This window comes from Acomys minous (genome assembly GCF_964271855.1).
Source record: "Acomys minous genome assembly, chromosome: 8".
NCBI classification, from domain to species: domain Eukaryota; kingdom Metazoa; phylum Chordata; class Mammalia; order Rodentia; family Muridae; genus Acomys; species Acomys minous.
The window spans coordinates 72,943,763-72,958,165 of NC_140489.1; the positions used below are offsets into that span (position 1 = coordinate 72,943,763).

General features: G+C 44.2%; 2 protein-coding genes across 5 annotated transcripts in view; one reads left to right on the forward strand and one right to left on the reverse strand.

Moving 5' to 3' along the window:
• DOCK4 (dedicator of cytokinesis 4) overlaps window positions 1-1,391 on the reverse strand; it is a 421,713-nt gene extending 420,322 nt beyond the window's left edge. For all 4 annotated transcript variants that reach the window (XM_084791186.1, XM_084791187.1, XM_084791188.1 and 1 more), the window contains exon 1: window positions 1,064-1,391. In XM_084791186.1, the coding sequence (XP_084647312.1) occupies window positions 1,064-1,100 (37 nt within the window). In that variant the 5' untranslated portion in view covers window positions 1,101-1,391. The remainder of the gene's footprint in view (window positions 1-1,063) is intronic.
• Window positions 1,392-1,679: 288 nt separating this feature from the next.
• Window positions 1,680-14,403, forward strand: part of ZNF277 (zinc finger protein 277) — a 116,306-nt gene continuing 103,582 nt past the window's right edge. The window contains exon 1 of the mRNA XM_084792381.1: window positions 1,680-1,791. Within this exon, the coding sequence (XP_084648507.1) occupies window positions 1,701-1,791 (91 nt within the window). The 5' untranslated portion in view covers window positions 1,680-1,700. The remainder of the gene's footprint in view (window positions 1,792-14,403) is intronic.

Sequence of the window (14,403 nt, forward strand, 5' to 3'; positions counted from 1 at the left end):
TTCTTTCTGTTAGACCTTCTGGGAGGTTATAATTGCATTTGGCTGCTTTAGGCTTGTCAGGGAGCCTAGCTTCTTAATAGTCTCAACCCTAAAAGGAGTGACTGTCAAGGGGGGACCCAGCTGAAACCAAACAACAAAAACGAGAACTGTAATCCTCCCGAAAAGGGAGGAGGAAAAGGAAGGGAGCCTCCTGAATTCATCAGTCAACATTAATGTCCTTTGTTGTTCACCTTTGCACACAACAGTGAACGCTATCCTGTTCGTTTTTCTCCCAAATCAGTGTCAGGGTAGTCCCTTCCTGAAAGCTGCCTCCCAGCATTCAAGGCCAAGCTTTCTGGACCCTCCTATCCCGCAACACTTTCCAGCCGGCCTCTACGACCCCCCACTGCGCTCATCTCCTGGAGGAGAAGGTGGCCCGAAGTGAAAAAAAAAGCTGCCGAAATCTCGGTTCCCCTCCAAGGACCAAACAGCGCAGCAGCACAGATGTTGAAATTTACCAACCCCCGTCCGCAACACACACCCCAGACACCCGGGAGGGAAGGGAGGAAGGAGTCTGAGTCCCGACTCTTGTCTGTCACTGGGGCTCTTGGTGCCACATTCCGCACCCTGGGAATGCCGACCCCCCTCCCCCCAGCCGCAGGGACTTCGCGCCTCCCCACTGTTTGGGAGTGTTCTAACGGCGGGTTCGTGGTCTCTCTCATCACCCCGAGAAATCCTTGCAGCCCACTACGGTTTCCCTGCCGCTGTGGGCCAGCAGAGGTTGGAGGGAGAAACCCAGTTGGCTTCCCTTTCCAACTTGACACGCAACACGCCCCGCGGCCGCTCCAAACTCTACCAGCAGAGCCCGGAGCGGCTGTCCCGATGTTCTGGGACCGAGTTCGAGGAGCCCGGAGTGCGCGGTGAGGAGCGAGATCCCAGCGCGCACCCCTCGGCCGGAGGCCAGTGTGGCCAAGCCCGGGACCCGCTCTGCTATGCCAAGAGCTGGCATTTGCAGCCTGGCGCGGAGCGAGCTGCGTGGGGGCAAGGACCGGAGCGTGGTAAAAGTTCGCCCGCGAGCACTCACCCACGCCGTATTTCTCGTGCTCCGTAGGTATCCACATGGCTATAAAGGGCGCCGAGGGGCTCCAGGCTATGCAATCCCTGCGCCCCTCCAGTGGATCACAACAATGCACGGCTCCCGAAGAGCAGCTGAGGCGCTGAAGCGCGGCGGATAGCGCGGGCTGCGGTTCTGGGCAGGGGCTGCGCAGGGGGCTCCCGAGCGGGCACTGACACTACACGGCCGAGGCTGCGCCGCCCGCCGCTCTGCCGGCCGCGGCTCCTCACAGCCGTGCGACGCGCTCCCGGGGACCCGGCGGCGCAGTCATTGTTCTGATTCACTGAACTAAGCGAACACGCCGGGGCACTCGCGGGCGCACCCCCGCCCGTCAGCCGCTCATCCAGTGCCGCCGTCCCACCGCCTGGTAGCATGCTGGGAGTTGTAGTTCTTGGTCTCCCGGCGCCGGAAGGGGGCGCGGCTCCAGCAGTTAGGGGCGGGATAACTAAGCCATGATCACCGCATTCTATTGGTCCAGAATGCGACGGCACGGCGTAGGCGTGTAGGAACGCCCTCAGTGGGTCGGCATGCAACCCGAAGCTCGTTTCTATTGGTATTTCCTCGCTCAGCTCCGCCCAAGGCCCGCCCCTTTCTACTGGGCCAGGTAATGGCTGCTACAGAAGCCCAGGGGCTCAGTGTGGGCCGGCGGGAAGATACTGCAGGGGTCCGCGGCGGAACCGAATACATGGGTCAGGAAGGTGAGTGCGCTGTCCTTTGGGTGCAGGTGACCTGTCTAACTTTTTCTGTCTCCGGGGTGCAGCTAGCAGCCGCTCGGACCTTAGGAGCTCGTCAGCTCTGAGACCACCTTGGTGCCAGCCAGCGAGCCGCGGGAGGGACCCAAAGAGATAGGGTTGGGCGGACGGCGGTTGCCTAGCTCAGGCTGTCTTGGATGAGAGGGGGAAACGTGAAGAACTGCCTTCCCCGACGCTGAGAAGGCTCCTTTTGCTATCTTCCGGGTTGGAATCCCATGCTTTGCACTCGCCGCCGAGTGGGTGTGGGTCAGGTCTGGGTTGCACGCGTGTGATTGTAATGCTGGGATTAGCAGCTATTTCCTGGCCCGTACCCTTCGGCCTCCTCAGTTTACTGAGTTTGGCTTAGAAAAGGTGTTTTTATTTAGTTTGCGACGGGTTTCCGTATTGGAGACTGGTCACGGCTCTCCAATACTTATTTGCCGGTTGTTCCTTGGAGTACTCGCCGAAGGGTGTATGTATCTCAAGTATCTATTGGCTCTTGGGCTGTCTATGGTTGAGTGTGGAGCCTGGGAGATCTTACGTCCTAAGTTCTCAGAGAAAGAGAAAGAGAATTAAATGCATTCCAGCCTTCACAGAATATTTAAAAGAGGGTTTTGAAAATCATCACAGCTACTTTGTATCTACCTGACTTTGATGTTTTCTTCAGTTCCACTGTTGAGATCAAAAATCAAACTTTGAAAGACACACACAGACTACCTTTTTCTTTTGGTCTCTCTCCACTCCCCGCCCTTTTTGTTTGAGTGTATAATTTAAAACACCAAGTTCTCTTAGTGGAAATGAATGATTTCGGGATTCGTTTTCATTCTCGGTCCTTGTTGGTGCTTTTCCCTTTCGCCTTCACAACTAAATTGAACTTTTTATCTCAGTAGCAGAGAAAGGAAGTTCAGTGTCTTCTCACTAACCGTGATTAAAATTCCCATCCTATAAATTGGAAACTTTGGTAACTTTTTCTCATGGGTTAATTCATTTGAAAATTTGCAAATACCTCCAAAGCACAGACATTTAAAAGTTATTATTACCTTACAATTACAATTCATTATAAATATCTCAAACAGTTTATTCAGGGGTATTTAGATTGAGAAGATAATAGTAAAGCTCCTCCACTACACAGTTTCACTTATAAAGTCATACATGTCATGCACATTTTTCTGATGTGTTCCTTTATAATATATTGTATGGTTCCTTTCTTAATTAAAGGGATAATTCTAGTAAACTCAAAGATCTACAGCTTTCTTCCTCTTGTTTATCAAAGTGCTTCTATATCAGAACATTTGTTGTTTTATTTTTCAGTGACTACACGCATAATCCGTAGAACAGATACTCCATACTCTATCCAGTCCCCTGTTAACAAAGATATAAAGTGGCCCTGCTTTTCTGTAGTGCTACAGAAAGTGGGGATGGATGGATGGATGAATGTATCCCTCTTTGCCCAGTGGACTTGGTGTGTCAAAGGTTATTAAAGTTGTGTAAAGTTTCTATAGATGCTAGTTTTCCCTCTTGAAAGTACTAATCATGCATATTCCCCAGTAATATTTGAGTGTCCTTTACCCAATATTTTCACCAAATATCAGGAAATGATTAATCCAGAACCAGTGCTGAAATATGGTAGGACTGAATTAAGAAGCCAATGAAAGTTTGATATTAGGCTCCAACTTATTTCCAACAAAAGTATTGAGCAACAGTGAATTTGCAGTGTTCGTTCTTAACAAAAGCATCCTTTTCCCTACTTCAGAACTGCCCAGTATTGCTGATTTGTAGCAGTGACTGGGAGAGCTTAATGATTGATTTTTCTGTCACTTTTTGTAAGTGAATTTGTTAATTCAAATTCCCCTTTAATAATGTGTCATTCAATGACTTTGTCAGGGTGCTTTTTAAACCCTGTGGAATGGGACACACATCTTAGGTGGGAATAATAGCATTAGAAGTATTTCTTCTCAGGCAAGCACTTAAGTTAGCAAGTATGTCTTTCTCTGTAAAACCACACACCTTTTTTATTTCTGTAAAACTGCCTCTTTTCAGAGGTTTCCTCTAATTATAATTTCAGTGTCAATCTGTGTTTAACATCCCGAGACAGAAGGGCCTGCAGAGCCAGCCTTTTAATAGAAATCTTTGCATTTCTATAAGATCTCTGCCAGGAGTCACTAGGTGGAGTTCAGGCACATACAGCTCCGTCACTGAGACCACTGTACTGTTTGAATCCTTTCACTCCCTTCCTCCTCAAGTCCTTACATTGCTTGGTTCACAGCAAAATCATCTTACTTTTGAGAAAACCCCCAAAAGTCTGTTTTGTTGGCAATACAGATAAAGAGAAATGACACCAAGTGTTCAGCTATTTTCCTTGCTCTAGTGTTTGTTGAGAAACTCAGGATCCTGTGCTAAGTAAGGGCCCAGGACTGAGCTGAGGTGTCTGCTGAGGCTCATGTGTAGAGGAAATTAAATGACAGGGTCAGGCCAAGATTTATCTCAGTTTGCTGTTCATTTGAATAGAAGCTAATATTTCATATTATTTCCTAAAATAAAAAATAAAAAAATAGGTTTGGGGTGGATGGCTTAGTGATTAAGAGAACTTGCTTTTGTGGCTAGAGCACTGACTGTTCTTCTAGAGGACCAGGGTTCAATTCCCAGCACCCACATGGCTCACAACTGACTTGTAACTCCAAGAGCTGACACCTGCACACAGACATACATGCAGGCAAAACACCAATGCACATAAAAGTAATTAAAAAAAAAAAAAGAGCACTTGCTATGCAAGCATGAGGGCCAAAGTTCAAATCCTCAGTACCCACATAAGAGCCAAGTATGTCCTCTTATGCCTGAATCCCGAACTTTGTGAGGGAGAAACAAGTGGATCCCAGGTGGTCTTTGACCAGCCAATCTAGGCAAACCAGTGAGCTTCAGGTTCAATGAGAGTCCAAGGCAAATAAGGTAGAGCACGAAAAAGGAACATACCTGGTGTCCTCTGCCTTTCCCATTCAGATGTACAGGTGCTAAACACACACACACAGACACACACACACAGACACACACACACAGACACACACACACACACAGACACACACACAAACTAGATAGCAAATAAATTCAACATCTTCTAAACTTGACTATTGTATGTTGCTATTTATCCTAACGCAGTTTTTAATAAGAAATCAATTAGATTGTAATCTATAAGTCAGTGATTGACACATTTAGGATGATTTTGTGGCTGGGCTGATTTCTCTTATGACAGTGTTTACCCGTGTTATAAGATTTTGGTAGTCACCTTGGTTGCCTTCCCCAAATGAATACCTAGATGATGATGGTAGTGTTTGGATTTATAGTGCTTGTCCTACGGAGACCTTATTAATCTCATTATTATGTCTGTGGAAGAAGTGGAGAGAAACAAGTAAAAAACCCTTGCTTGTGTATTTTATATTCTGATAAATAGCATCAAGTCTAAGCTAGAAACCAAGGAAGCTTCATTGAGTCCCTTCTTGGCCGCAGGCCCTGAATTTGATTGGTTAGAAGTTCTACTTCTCTATCCCGGGAATGTCGATGGAATCTGCCCTTCTGTTCTCTGTAACCACTATTTTCCTTCTAACCCTCACCATCGTTACTGATTACTTATCTGTGTCTTACATGTCCTAGTCTGTGCTCCAGAAAGAAAACCAAGACCTTGTTGGACTTGTTTTGTCTGCCTGATCCTGGCACAGTGTTAATATTTAATAAGTGTTTGACCTAAACAGTATTCTAGCCTTCCCAATTGGAAAACCTTTCTCCTCTTGACCTCTCTGACAACTAGTTTTATGACCCCCTGCCCCCCTTTAATCTATATTTGAAAGCAAATCTATTTGGGGGTCTCCACTGGAAATCTTCTAATTTTTTGTTTTGGTTTGGTTTTTTTGTTTCGTTTGTTTGTTTTTGTTTTGGTTTGGTTTTCAAGACAGGGTTTCTCTGTGTAGCTGGCTGTCCTAGGCTCATTTTGTAGACCAGACTAGCCTTGAACTCACAGCAGTCTGCCTGCCTTTGCCTCCTGAGTGCTGGGATCAAAGGCGTGGGCAACTATGCCCACCTGGAAATCTTCATTTTAGCTCTGCTGTAAACATAAGTAGGTCTGACTTCTCTAGGTACTATTTATTCTGCTTTTCAGCCCCATCTTCAGGCAGCCCTCTTCCATGCTCATGTTGACATATGCAATTACTAAAGCAAAGCCTTATTTACTTTATATCTGTGGACTGTCAGAGCTCCATGCAATAATGAGTTACAGTTTAAATGTTTAGAATATTTTTGAAGCTTACTCAAAATGTTTAGCACGGTTGCCACTTTAAACAGAAGAATCAAAATGGAATGAAAATTAAAATAAGGACATGATTTACATTTGTGAAAGGTATGCATAGCAACTAGGAATGCAAAGTATCATCAGAAGGTATTTTGTCAGAACCAATCACAGTTTACATTTTATGTTGTTTTTCTCCCCTTTAAAAAAAAAAACTATCTAATACTGTTTAGATAAGGATTAAGTTTTTAAGAGCATACTTTAGGTCTGGCCTTTAAATCTGGATTCTGTAACTAAGCGACCTGCCACATGATCTTTGAACTCTGCCTGCCGTCATCTGTATGGCTGGTAGCCAGTTTCCTACAGGCTGCCCTCTAATTTCCTAGCATTTGTTCCAGTCTCTCATATCTGGCATGGCTAGAAAGGGGATTGCACTCTATTTGAGAAAAGCTGCCTTTCTGTTTTAACTCTGTCATTGAATAGCTATTTAACATAGAGGTTTGTTGTATGCACCACATTAGGGAAAATATACACAAGCGCCAGCCTTGTAAAATTCCTGATTGTTTCATTGAGTTACATGTCTATGAAAGCCCAGTATGTATCTGTGCTATAAAGATAGGCCATAGTGAATATCAATTGCTCCCATTATGAAAATATACCTAATTGAACTATAAGGCTGCCTGGCCTCTGATATCGGATCCAGGTAAAAAGTGCTCTAAGTTGTGGCAAAATTGGGGAAATTCGGCATGGCCATGGTAACTGCTTATGCCTACAGTATCCTCCTGGAATGTGGGGGCTGTCACAGTATTTGTCAGAGGTATGTGCTCACACAGCAACTTATATGAATTATACTGTTGTCACTCTATGCAGCTCCGTCCCTTCACACCCAGCTCCCAACACCAAACACACTCCAGGCCTGTCTTGTCTGCTGGGATGGCCTTGTGAGCTATAGTCCTGAAGGTGTCTTGGGAAAAAGGAATTAAAGAAACAAGATCTTTGTATATCTCATTTGGTAAAAGGACCTTCTCTGAGCATCTTTTTTTATTTTCCTATAAAACTCGAGACCCAACCTCTGGCTTCCAGGAAGAACCACTATAAAAAGGGCTGTTATGATAATGACGGTGGTGGTGGTAACTAGCGTTTGTGAAGTTCTAACTCCGTCGTGTATTTGCTGTTTCAACCAATTACAGTATTTGTCTCATTTCATCCTTCTTATTTATAAATGAGGGAAATGATAGAAAAGTGGTGAGTATAAGGTCACACAGTACCTAAAAGAGGGCATTTATCCGATGCACAAGTGTAATAGTTTGGCTTGGTAACTAAATTCTATTAGATGAAGTTTGAAGGCAGCTTCACATCTAGTATGTTCTAAAGTGAGTGTTGCTATAGTAGGGCCCTGTGATACAGTGATACAGTGAAAAGTTGAAGTCAGGCCAACTTAGGTTGGAATCCTGTTTACTTACCAGGCTCAGGCCAACAAAGCGGTCAACCTCCTTCTGCATCAAGAACAAAATAATACTGTCCTGCTTCTATGCAGGCATGACCCTGTGGGATGACAGAAATAGCGGTCTGGCCTTCAGTAAATGGTGGCTTGTTTCCATCATAAGTATGTGCATATGATACAGGTAATGGTTCTCATTGTCTTCCCCGCCTCCCAGCCAAGTTTCTATTGCAGAATTTGGTGGACACTTGTCAGTGTCATAGTGAATTTGTATGCAACTCTCTTTGTATTAACAGTTTTGTCATTCATATAAAACAGTAATGCCCTTCCCAACACACAGTCAAATTTCCATCTTGAAAACTGAGAAAATGTTTATCAGTCACATAATGAATGAAAACCATGCTTCTAAATGCAGATCAGGGTACATAGAACTAGACAGTGGAATGGTAACTGTCTGTAACAGCTGGATACATAAAGAATTTTATTGGCTGTTCCTGGCTAACGTTGTCCCAGAACCAGGGTCCAGTGTTGTCTCAGCATTTCCACTGCTGTGATAAACACCATGACCAAAATCAATTTGGGGAGGAAAAGGTTTATTTCATCTTGTAGTCCATCATCCAGGGAGCCTCGGCAAGAACCTGGAGGCAGAGGCCAGGGAGGAGTCAGGTTACTGTTTTGCCCATCATGGCTTGCGCAGCTTGTTTTCTTACAGCACCCAGGTCCACCCACAATGGCCGTGGCTCTCCTGCATCAAATGCACTATAGATTTGCTTACAGGCCAGTTTTATGGATGCATTTTCTCAATTGAGGTTCCCTTTTCCCAAGTGGCTTGTGTCAAGATTACATAAAACTAGCCAGTGCTGCTACACCTGAACCCTTTGTTCTGTGACTAGTGCCATTTGTTTGCGAAGTATCCAACTAAGGTTAGATGTTATCTTTATCCCTAAGAATCCAAAAACTGGTTTTTGGCCAAGCCTTTAATCCCAGCACCCAGGAGGCAGAGGCAGGTGGCTCTCTGTGATTTCAAGACAGAGGGTGTTCTAGGACAGCTAGGGCTACAAAGAAAAACCCTGTTATGGGGGAAAAATGTTTTTTGAAGCTAACCAGGACTTAATCTTTTCTTTCTCTATTGTGGGACTCACCAACTGACAAATAGTAGAATACTTTAAGTAATGCCATATGGCATATAGTTAGGCTCTCTCTGTGTTTAGCATATTTAAATAGTAAATAAATTGAATAAAGAAAATGCATGGAAAAGTAGTCAAGACTGCATTTTAACGTTGAATATTCTACTTTATAACAGAATAAAGTTAAGAAAAACATTTTAACTTCTGTGAGCCTTAATTTCGTCTGGAAAAAAAAAGATGCTGCTGCTAGTGTTGCTGAGCACTCAATGCCGTGGTGTGTATGGATGCCCTTTGAAACCCTTGAGAGAAAAGACATTCAGGCCAGGAAGTGTTATCTGAAGAGGCAATCGTGGGCACAGCACAAGCCTTGGAGTTGAACAGATCGGACAGTTAAAAACTGTGACTTTGAACAAATCAAGGGACTTAGTTTCCATTATTACAACGGAAGTAGGGATTGGAAAGGAATGGGGTGTCACATGGATAATTCTTGTTCTATTATCATCATCATCCTCCTCCTCCTCCTCCTCCTCCTCCTTTTTTTTTTTTTTTTTTTTTTTTTTTTTTTTTTTTGAGACAGGGTTTCTCTGTGTAGCCTTGGCTATCCTGGACTCACTTTGTAGACCAGGCTGGCCTCAAACTCACAGCAATTCACCTGACTCACAGCGATCCATCTGCCTCTGCCTCCTGAGTGCTGGGATTAAAGGCTCCGGGCTCCTGTTCTTTCTTATAGGAGATAAAATATCAACCAGGAACAAGTCTCCAGAGACAAACTAGCCATTGAGCTGTGTCTTGGGGGACAGTGGTGGCGGGGGTGGGGGGCGGGGGGAGGGTGTCTTACAACAAAGGACAAGATTTCCTGGTAGAAATCTTGACTGGTAGAAAATGGCTAGACTGGGTCACTCCAGAAACAGGAGAAAAAAGCCATTCCTTTCTCTGATTTGCGACTTCCCATTTACCTCCGTGGAAAGATTCTACTAAAGCATTTGCCTGAAGAGTTTGCTCTCCTAGTTTTATTTCTGTGGACTCTGAGATCAAAGCACCTCCTAGCTGCTCTTACACCTGCTGCTCTTGCTGCTACAAAACTCGGACTATCCCTTTACTTATTAACTAGGTGTTTTTGTTTCAAGACAGAGTCTCACGGTGTAGCCAGGCTATCCTGGAACTCAGTGTGTAGACTTGCCAGCCTGGAATTTGGACACTGCCTCCCCAGCACTGGGAGGTGCCAGTCAGTTTGTTTTATATCGCTGGTGACTGAACCCACAGAATCCTGCATGCTAGGCAAGCACTCTGTCACTTACACAGCCCTGGATATAGCACTGAAGCAAGTACGGACTAAAAGAAAATGCAAGTTTGGCTCTACTAGGACAAGTCCCTCCCTGGTTGCATAGAAAAGCCCACAAATCCAGGGACTGTCACATAGTCCTTTTGCCTTTAGTCTCAGAGACAGTATCACTGTGATGGCATTAGGGCTTGTTTGAGTGCTGACTAAGGGCCAGGTCCTTGCTTCCTGCTGTATGGACAAAAGTGAAGAGGGCTCTTTGGCCTTGTCCATGCAATCTCTATGGAGTGTTCTGTGTACTCAGGCTCCGCAGAGCTAATGGTTCTTTCTGTACCCTTGATGCTCCTGAAAAAAGGGGGACGCATCTACATCTGCAATGTGTATTGACTCAGGAATTTGCTAAGTCTGTAAATGGCTTTATTTGTAAAGGAAGGAATTCCTATTTCATGTCTGGTCTTCTTTGATGCTGTCCTCACTTCTTAATGGAAATATGGCCCTTCCCTTCTCAACCCTAATTAATGCTCTTATCTGAGTACATAGAGATACTTGATTTTTTTCCCCCAATAAGGACCTCAGAATTGTAATTGTGGCTGTTTATTTAGCACACCCTTCTGTTCTATAACAGACTGCTCTTCACCAGTAATAGCCAATTAGAAAAGAAACTACCTTGTACCCAGCTGACCGTAATTACCATTAGAAAACAGTTAATAGCAGGAACTGTTGTTGGACTGTAGCAGAGCACCAATCAAGCTATCTTTTCTAACTAATTTCCTCAAAGAGAAAAGAGAATGAGAAAAGGGAAAGTGAGAGCCTGGAGCGCCTTAGAATTTCTTCCGGACCAGATTATGAATGGCTTTTGAAAGAGTTTCAAGTATGCAGCCATTGATGAGAGGAAATATTGCTAAGAACTGCCTGGGACACTCACTGAGTTATTTTTCTAGCAGCAATGGGAAAATGCATAGAAAGTAAGGATTAGTGAAGAGGACTCAGTGGACTTCCCAGAAGGAGAAAGCCCTTTATCCTTCTCCATGCTTCTTGACCTTCAACTCAAAATTCCCCCTTCCTGTGTTTTCTAGGTTGACTCCCTGTCAACTGGTTGTTTGTTCCTCCTCTGGACTTATGATTGACTTCATTAGCTCTTGTTTACAGAAAGCTTCTGTTCAGTTGGGGGGGTGGTTAAAGGTGTGTGCAAGGGCTGAGCCACACCACAACTACTTGTTTAGAGTAAACAGAAAGCTCTGAGGTTAAAGGTGTGTGCTAGGCCTGAGACATACCACAACAAAAAAGAAGTTTTTCTGGTTCACAGTCTTGGGAGTCACAGCGTAACTAAATATCCTGCAACAGTTGCCTACCCAAAATTTGGTCCATTAGTACATCTTTAAATACACACATGCACGCACGCACACACACACACACACACACACACACACACACACACAAAATAATAATAATAAAACAAAACAAAAAATCACTCACTTTTCATTTTGTTGACCTTTCCTGTTTTGTTGTAGTTGTTATAGAGTGGGGTTCACCTCATTCTACCCTGCAAATGGGGATAGGGCCCACTTCAGAGCTATTTCCTAAGCTACCCAGGAGCTGATGTTGGCAGGCCTGGGTAGAGCACTAAGGCGGACCAGTTTCCTTCCTAGCCTTCTTCAGTGAGACTAATCTATGCCCTGAGCTGTGAGGAGCTAAATCCAAGTTAGAACCCTCTCAAGGTCCACAGCCAAGACTAAGACAAACAGACCTGCCTCCCAGAGTGACTCCTCCTGAACCTCTGGCTGGTGGTTTGGGTATAAACCCAGAACCAAACCGAACTGTAACCAAAACTCTTAGGGGCAGAGACTTTTCCAGTTCAGGACCCAATGCTACAGGATCCTCCTAGGTCTTGGGACATCATGGGAATGTCACAGACTCCTACCTAAATTCCAACACACCCATAAAACCACTTTTATTCACTGACAGCTGTGAGCTCATGTTTGCTGTGTGGTGAGCATGTGAGCATTCAGAGCAATGTCCTTCCCTTCCCCAGTCTTGCTGGCCTGCAGGAGTCACAGGTAACCTCAGTAAGAAGGCTTTCTCAAACAGCTGGGGCTCCAGTCTTCCTTCTCATCTGAAAGGAGAGTAGCTAGCCTTTTTACCAAAGTCAGACAAAGAAATCCCATCAAGGCTGGTGGACCTAGACCCAGGGGGGCCTACACAAACTGTTGCACCAACCAAGGACAATGCATGCAGTAAACCTAGACACCCTGTTCAGAGCTAGCCAATAGGCAGGACCACTCATTCTCCACAGTTGTGGGGAGAGCCAGGACTGCCTCTGACATGAACTCTGCTGCATCCAATTAATCACTTCCCCTTGGTGAGGAGGCCTCAGTCAGTTAAATAAAATAATTTGTATTAAGAAAAACAAAGAGCCGGGCACAGTGGCGCATGCCTTTAATCCCAGCATTTGGGAGGTAGAGGCAGGTGTGTGGATCTCTGTGAGTTCCAGCACAGCCTGGTCTACAAAGGCAGTCCAGGACAGCCAAGGCTACACAGAGAAACCCTGTCTTGGAAAAAAAAGAAAAAGAAAAAGTAAAGAAATTCTTAAATTAGATAGATGGAGCTGACTGTTCGTGAAGATTCCATTTCAGTAATTTGGCTTCTTCTGTTTCACCTCTATCCCAAGAACGCTCAGCCAGATTTAGGTAGAGTCCAGCATGAATATGAGTGAATCATCATCAATTACACATTCAGGAATGCTTGCCAGTTATAACAGGACAGTTCTCCATGTAGAACTATGTTCAACCAGATACCAGGGAAAATGGTTATTTATAGCAATTGAGGGTGTTTGAGGTTGAGAGAAAATTTTCTGGGAGAATGCCGCAAGGGTAAAGGGAACTTCTTGCCGAAAGCTGACCAGGGTGATCGGGTACATCTCAGGGCCGGTGGAGGGATGGAGAATTTGATCAGATATCAGGATGATAAGATACTGAGAATTTCTGTAAATTGACCTAACTGAATTCCAGCTAAAACTAAGTGGTGCGGGCTGGCAAGGACAGGCGTCTGTAAGGAAAGGTTGAAGCAGGGTTGGGTGTCTTTGTCCTTAGCAAGCACACAGCAGCGTGTAGACTGGACTCTAGGTGGTGGAATTAAGTTATTACAAGCTCTGGAGAAGAGGCTAAGGGGACCATGGCTTTGGGTGAAGTATCAAGTCAGTTAAGTTATACATCAGGTCAACAGACAAAGGATCCTATTACTAGAAAAAGAATACAAGTTGAGATTTGATATCAAGAAACTGGTTATGTGCCAGTAACTAGCATCCAGAGCTCCATAAAAATGAGACCAAGTAGACTGAGTTCCACAAAGCCACTGTTAGAGACCATACTCACATTGACGGTGGGATGGGGGAACATAGGAGGGGACATGCTCGTTAGTGGTACTCCCAGGAGGCTTAGCACTAGGCAGGTTGTCACAAATGTTCGGTCATGTGGCCACTGAACTCCTAACCCTGAGCTCTCTCAGTATCAGCCAGTTGTAACATAACTCTACAGTATAAAGTGATAGCACCCTTCTTTCTTATGATTCCTAAAGTGTAAGGAATTGGATGCTGTGACCAAACACTCCTAGTGCTGTCCTTTCCCCCTATGAAATGTCTTAGAGTTAGTTTATTATCAGAACAGATTAGATTTTGTTCATAACTACCCAGGTTCGTGACAGGTATTTTTTTGAACCAGCAGTTATCATTTTTCCCTTAAAGAGAGCATAGTCTTGTTTTCTGTTTGCTTTATTGAATTTTGTTACAATCCCAATGTCTCATGCGCACTAGGCAGGCTCTCTGTCACTGATCTACAACATCCAGACCTATTTTCCTCTCAGTACTTGAAAGGCAGAGTCCATCAGACGTGCACATTTGTTTGTTGTTGTTTATTTGTTTATGTGTGTGTTTCTGAAACAGGGCTTCTCTATGTAGCCCTTGCTGGCATAGACCAGGCTGGTGGCATCAGATTCGCATGTCTCCTTCCTCTCTTTCCTAAGTGCTGGGATTAAAGACTTGCTTCACCATGCCCAGTGAAAGTCACATTTTCTGAGAATCTAAATGGACTAAGGTGAACTAAATTCTTTAGATAGTGGACTACAAAGAAATTCATTTCTGTGCTGTCATGCTCTTAAGATGTTTTTATAGAAATTCATTTTTTATTATGTACATGAATTAGATAGAAAACATTAAGTTAATGTTATTTATGGTTATAGGTGCACTACTCTGATTCCATAGAATTATGAGACAAAAGTTATTATCATTTTACATATATAGAATTTCATGAATGAATAATTTACAAATATAAGCTATGTAGCTTTCTTCTAGAATTTATTCTGATTTTTGTGGTAGTCCTGGAAGGAAATAGTCTATTAGTTTTCCATACATTTAGCTGCCACTTAACCATTTACGAATAATACCTACTCAAGTTTCTCAGATGCT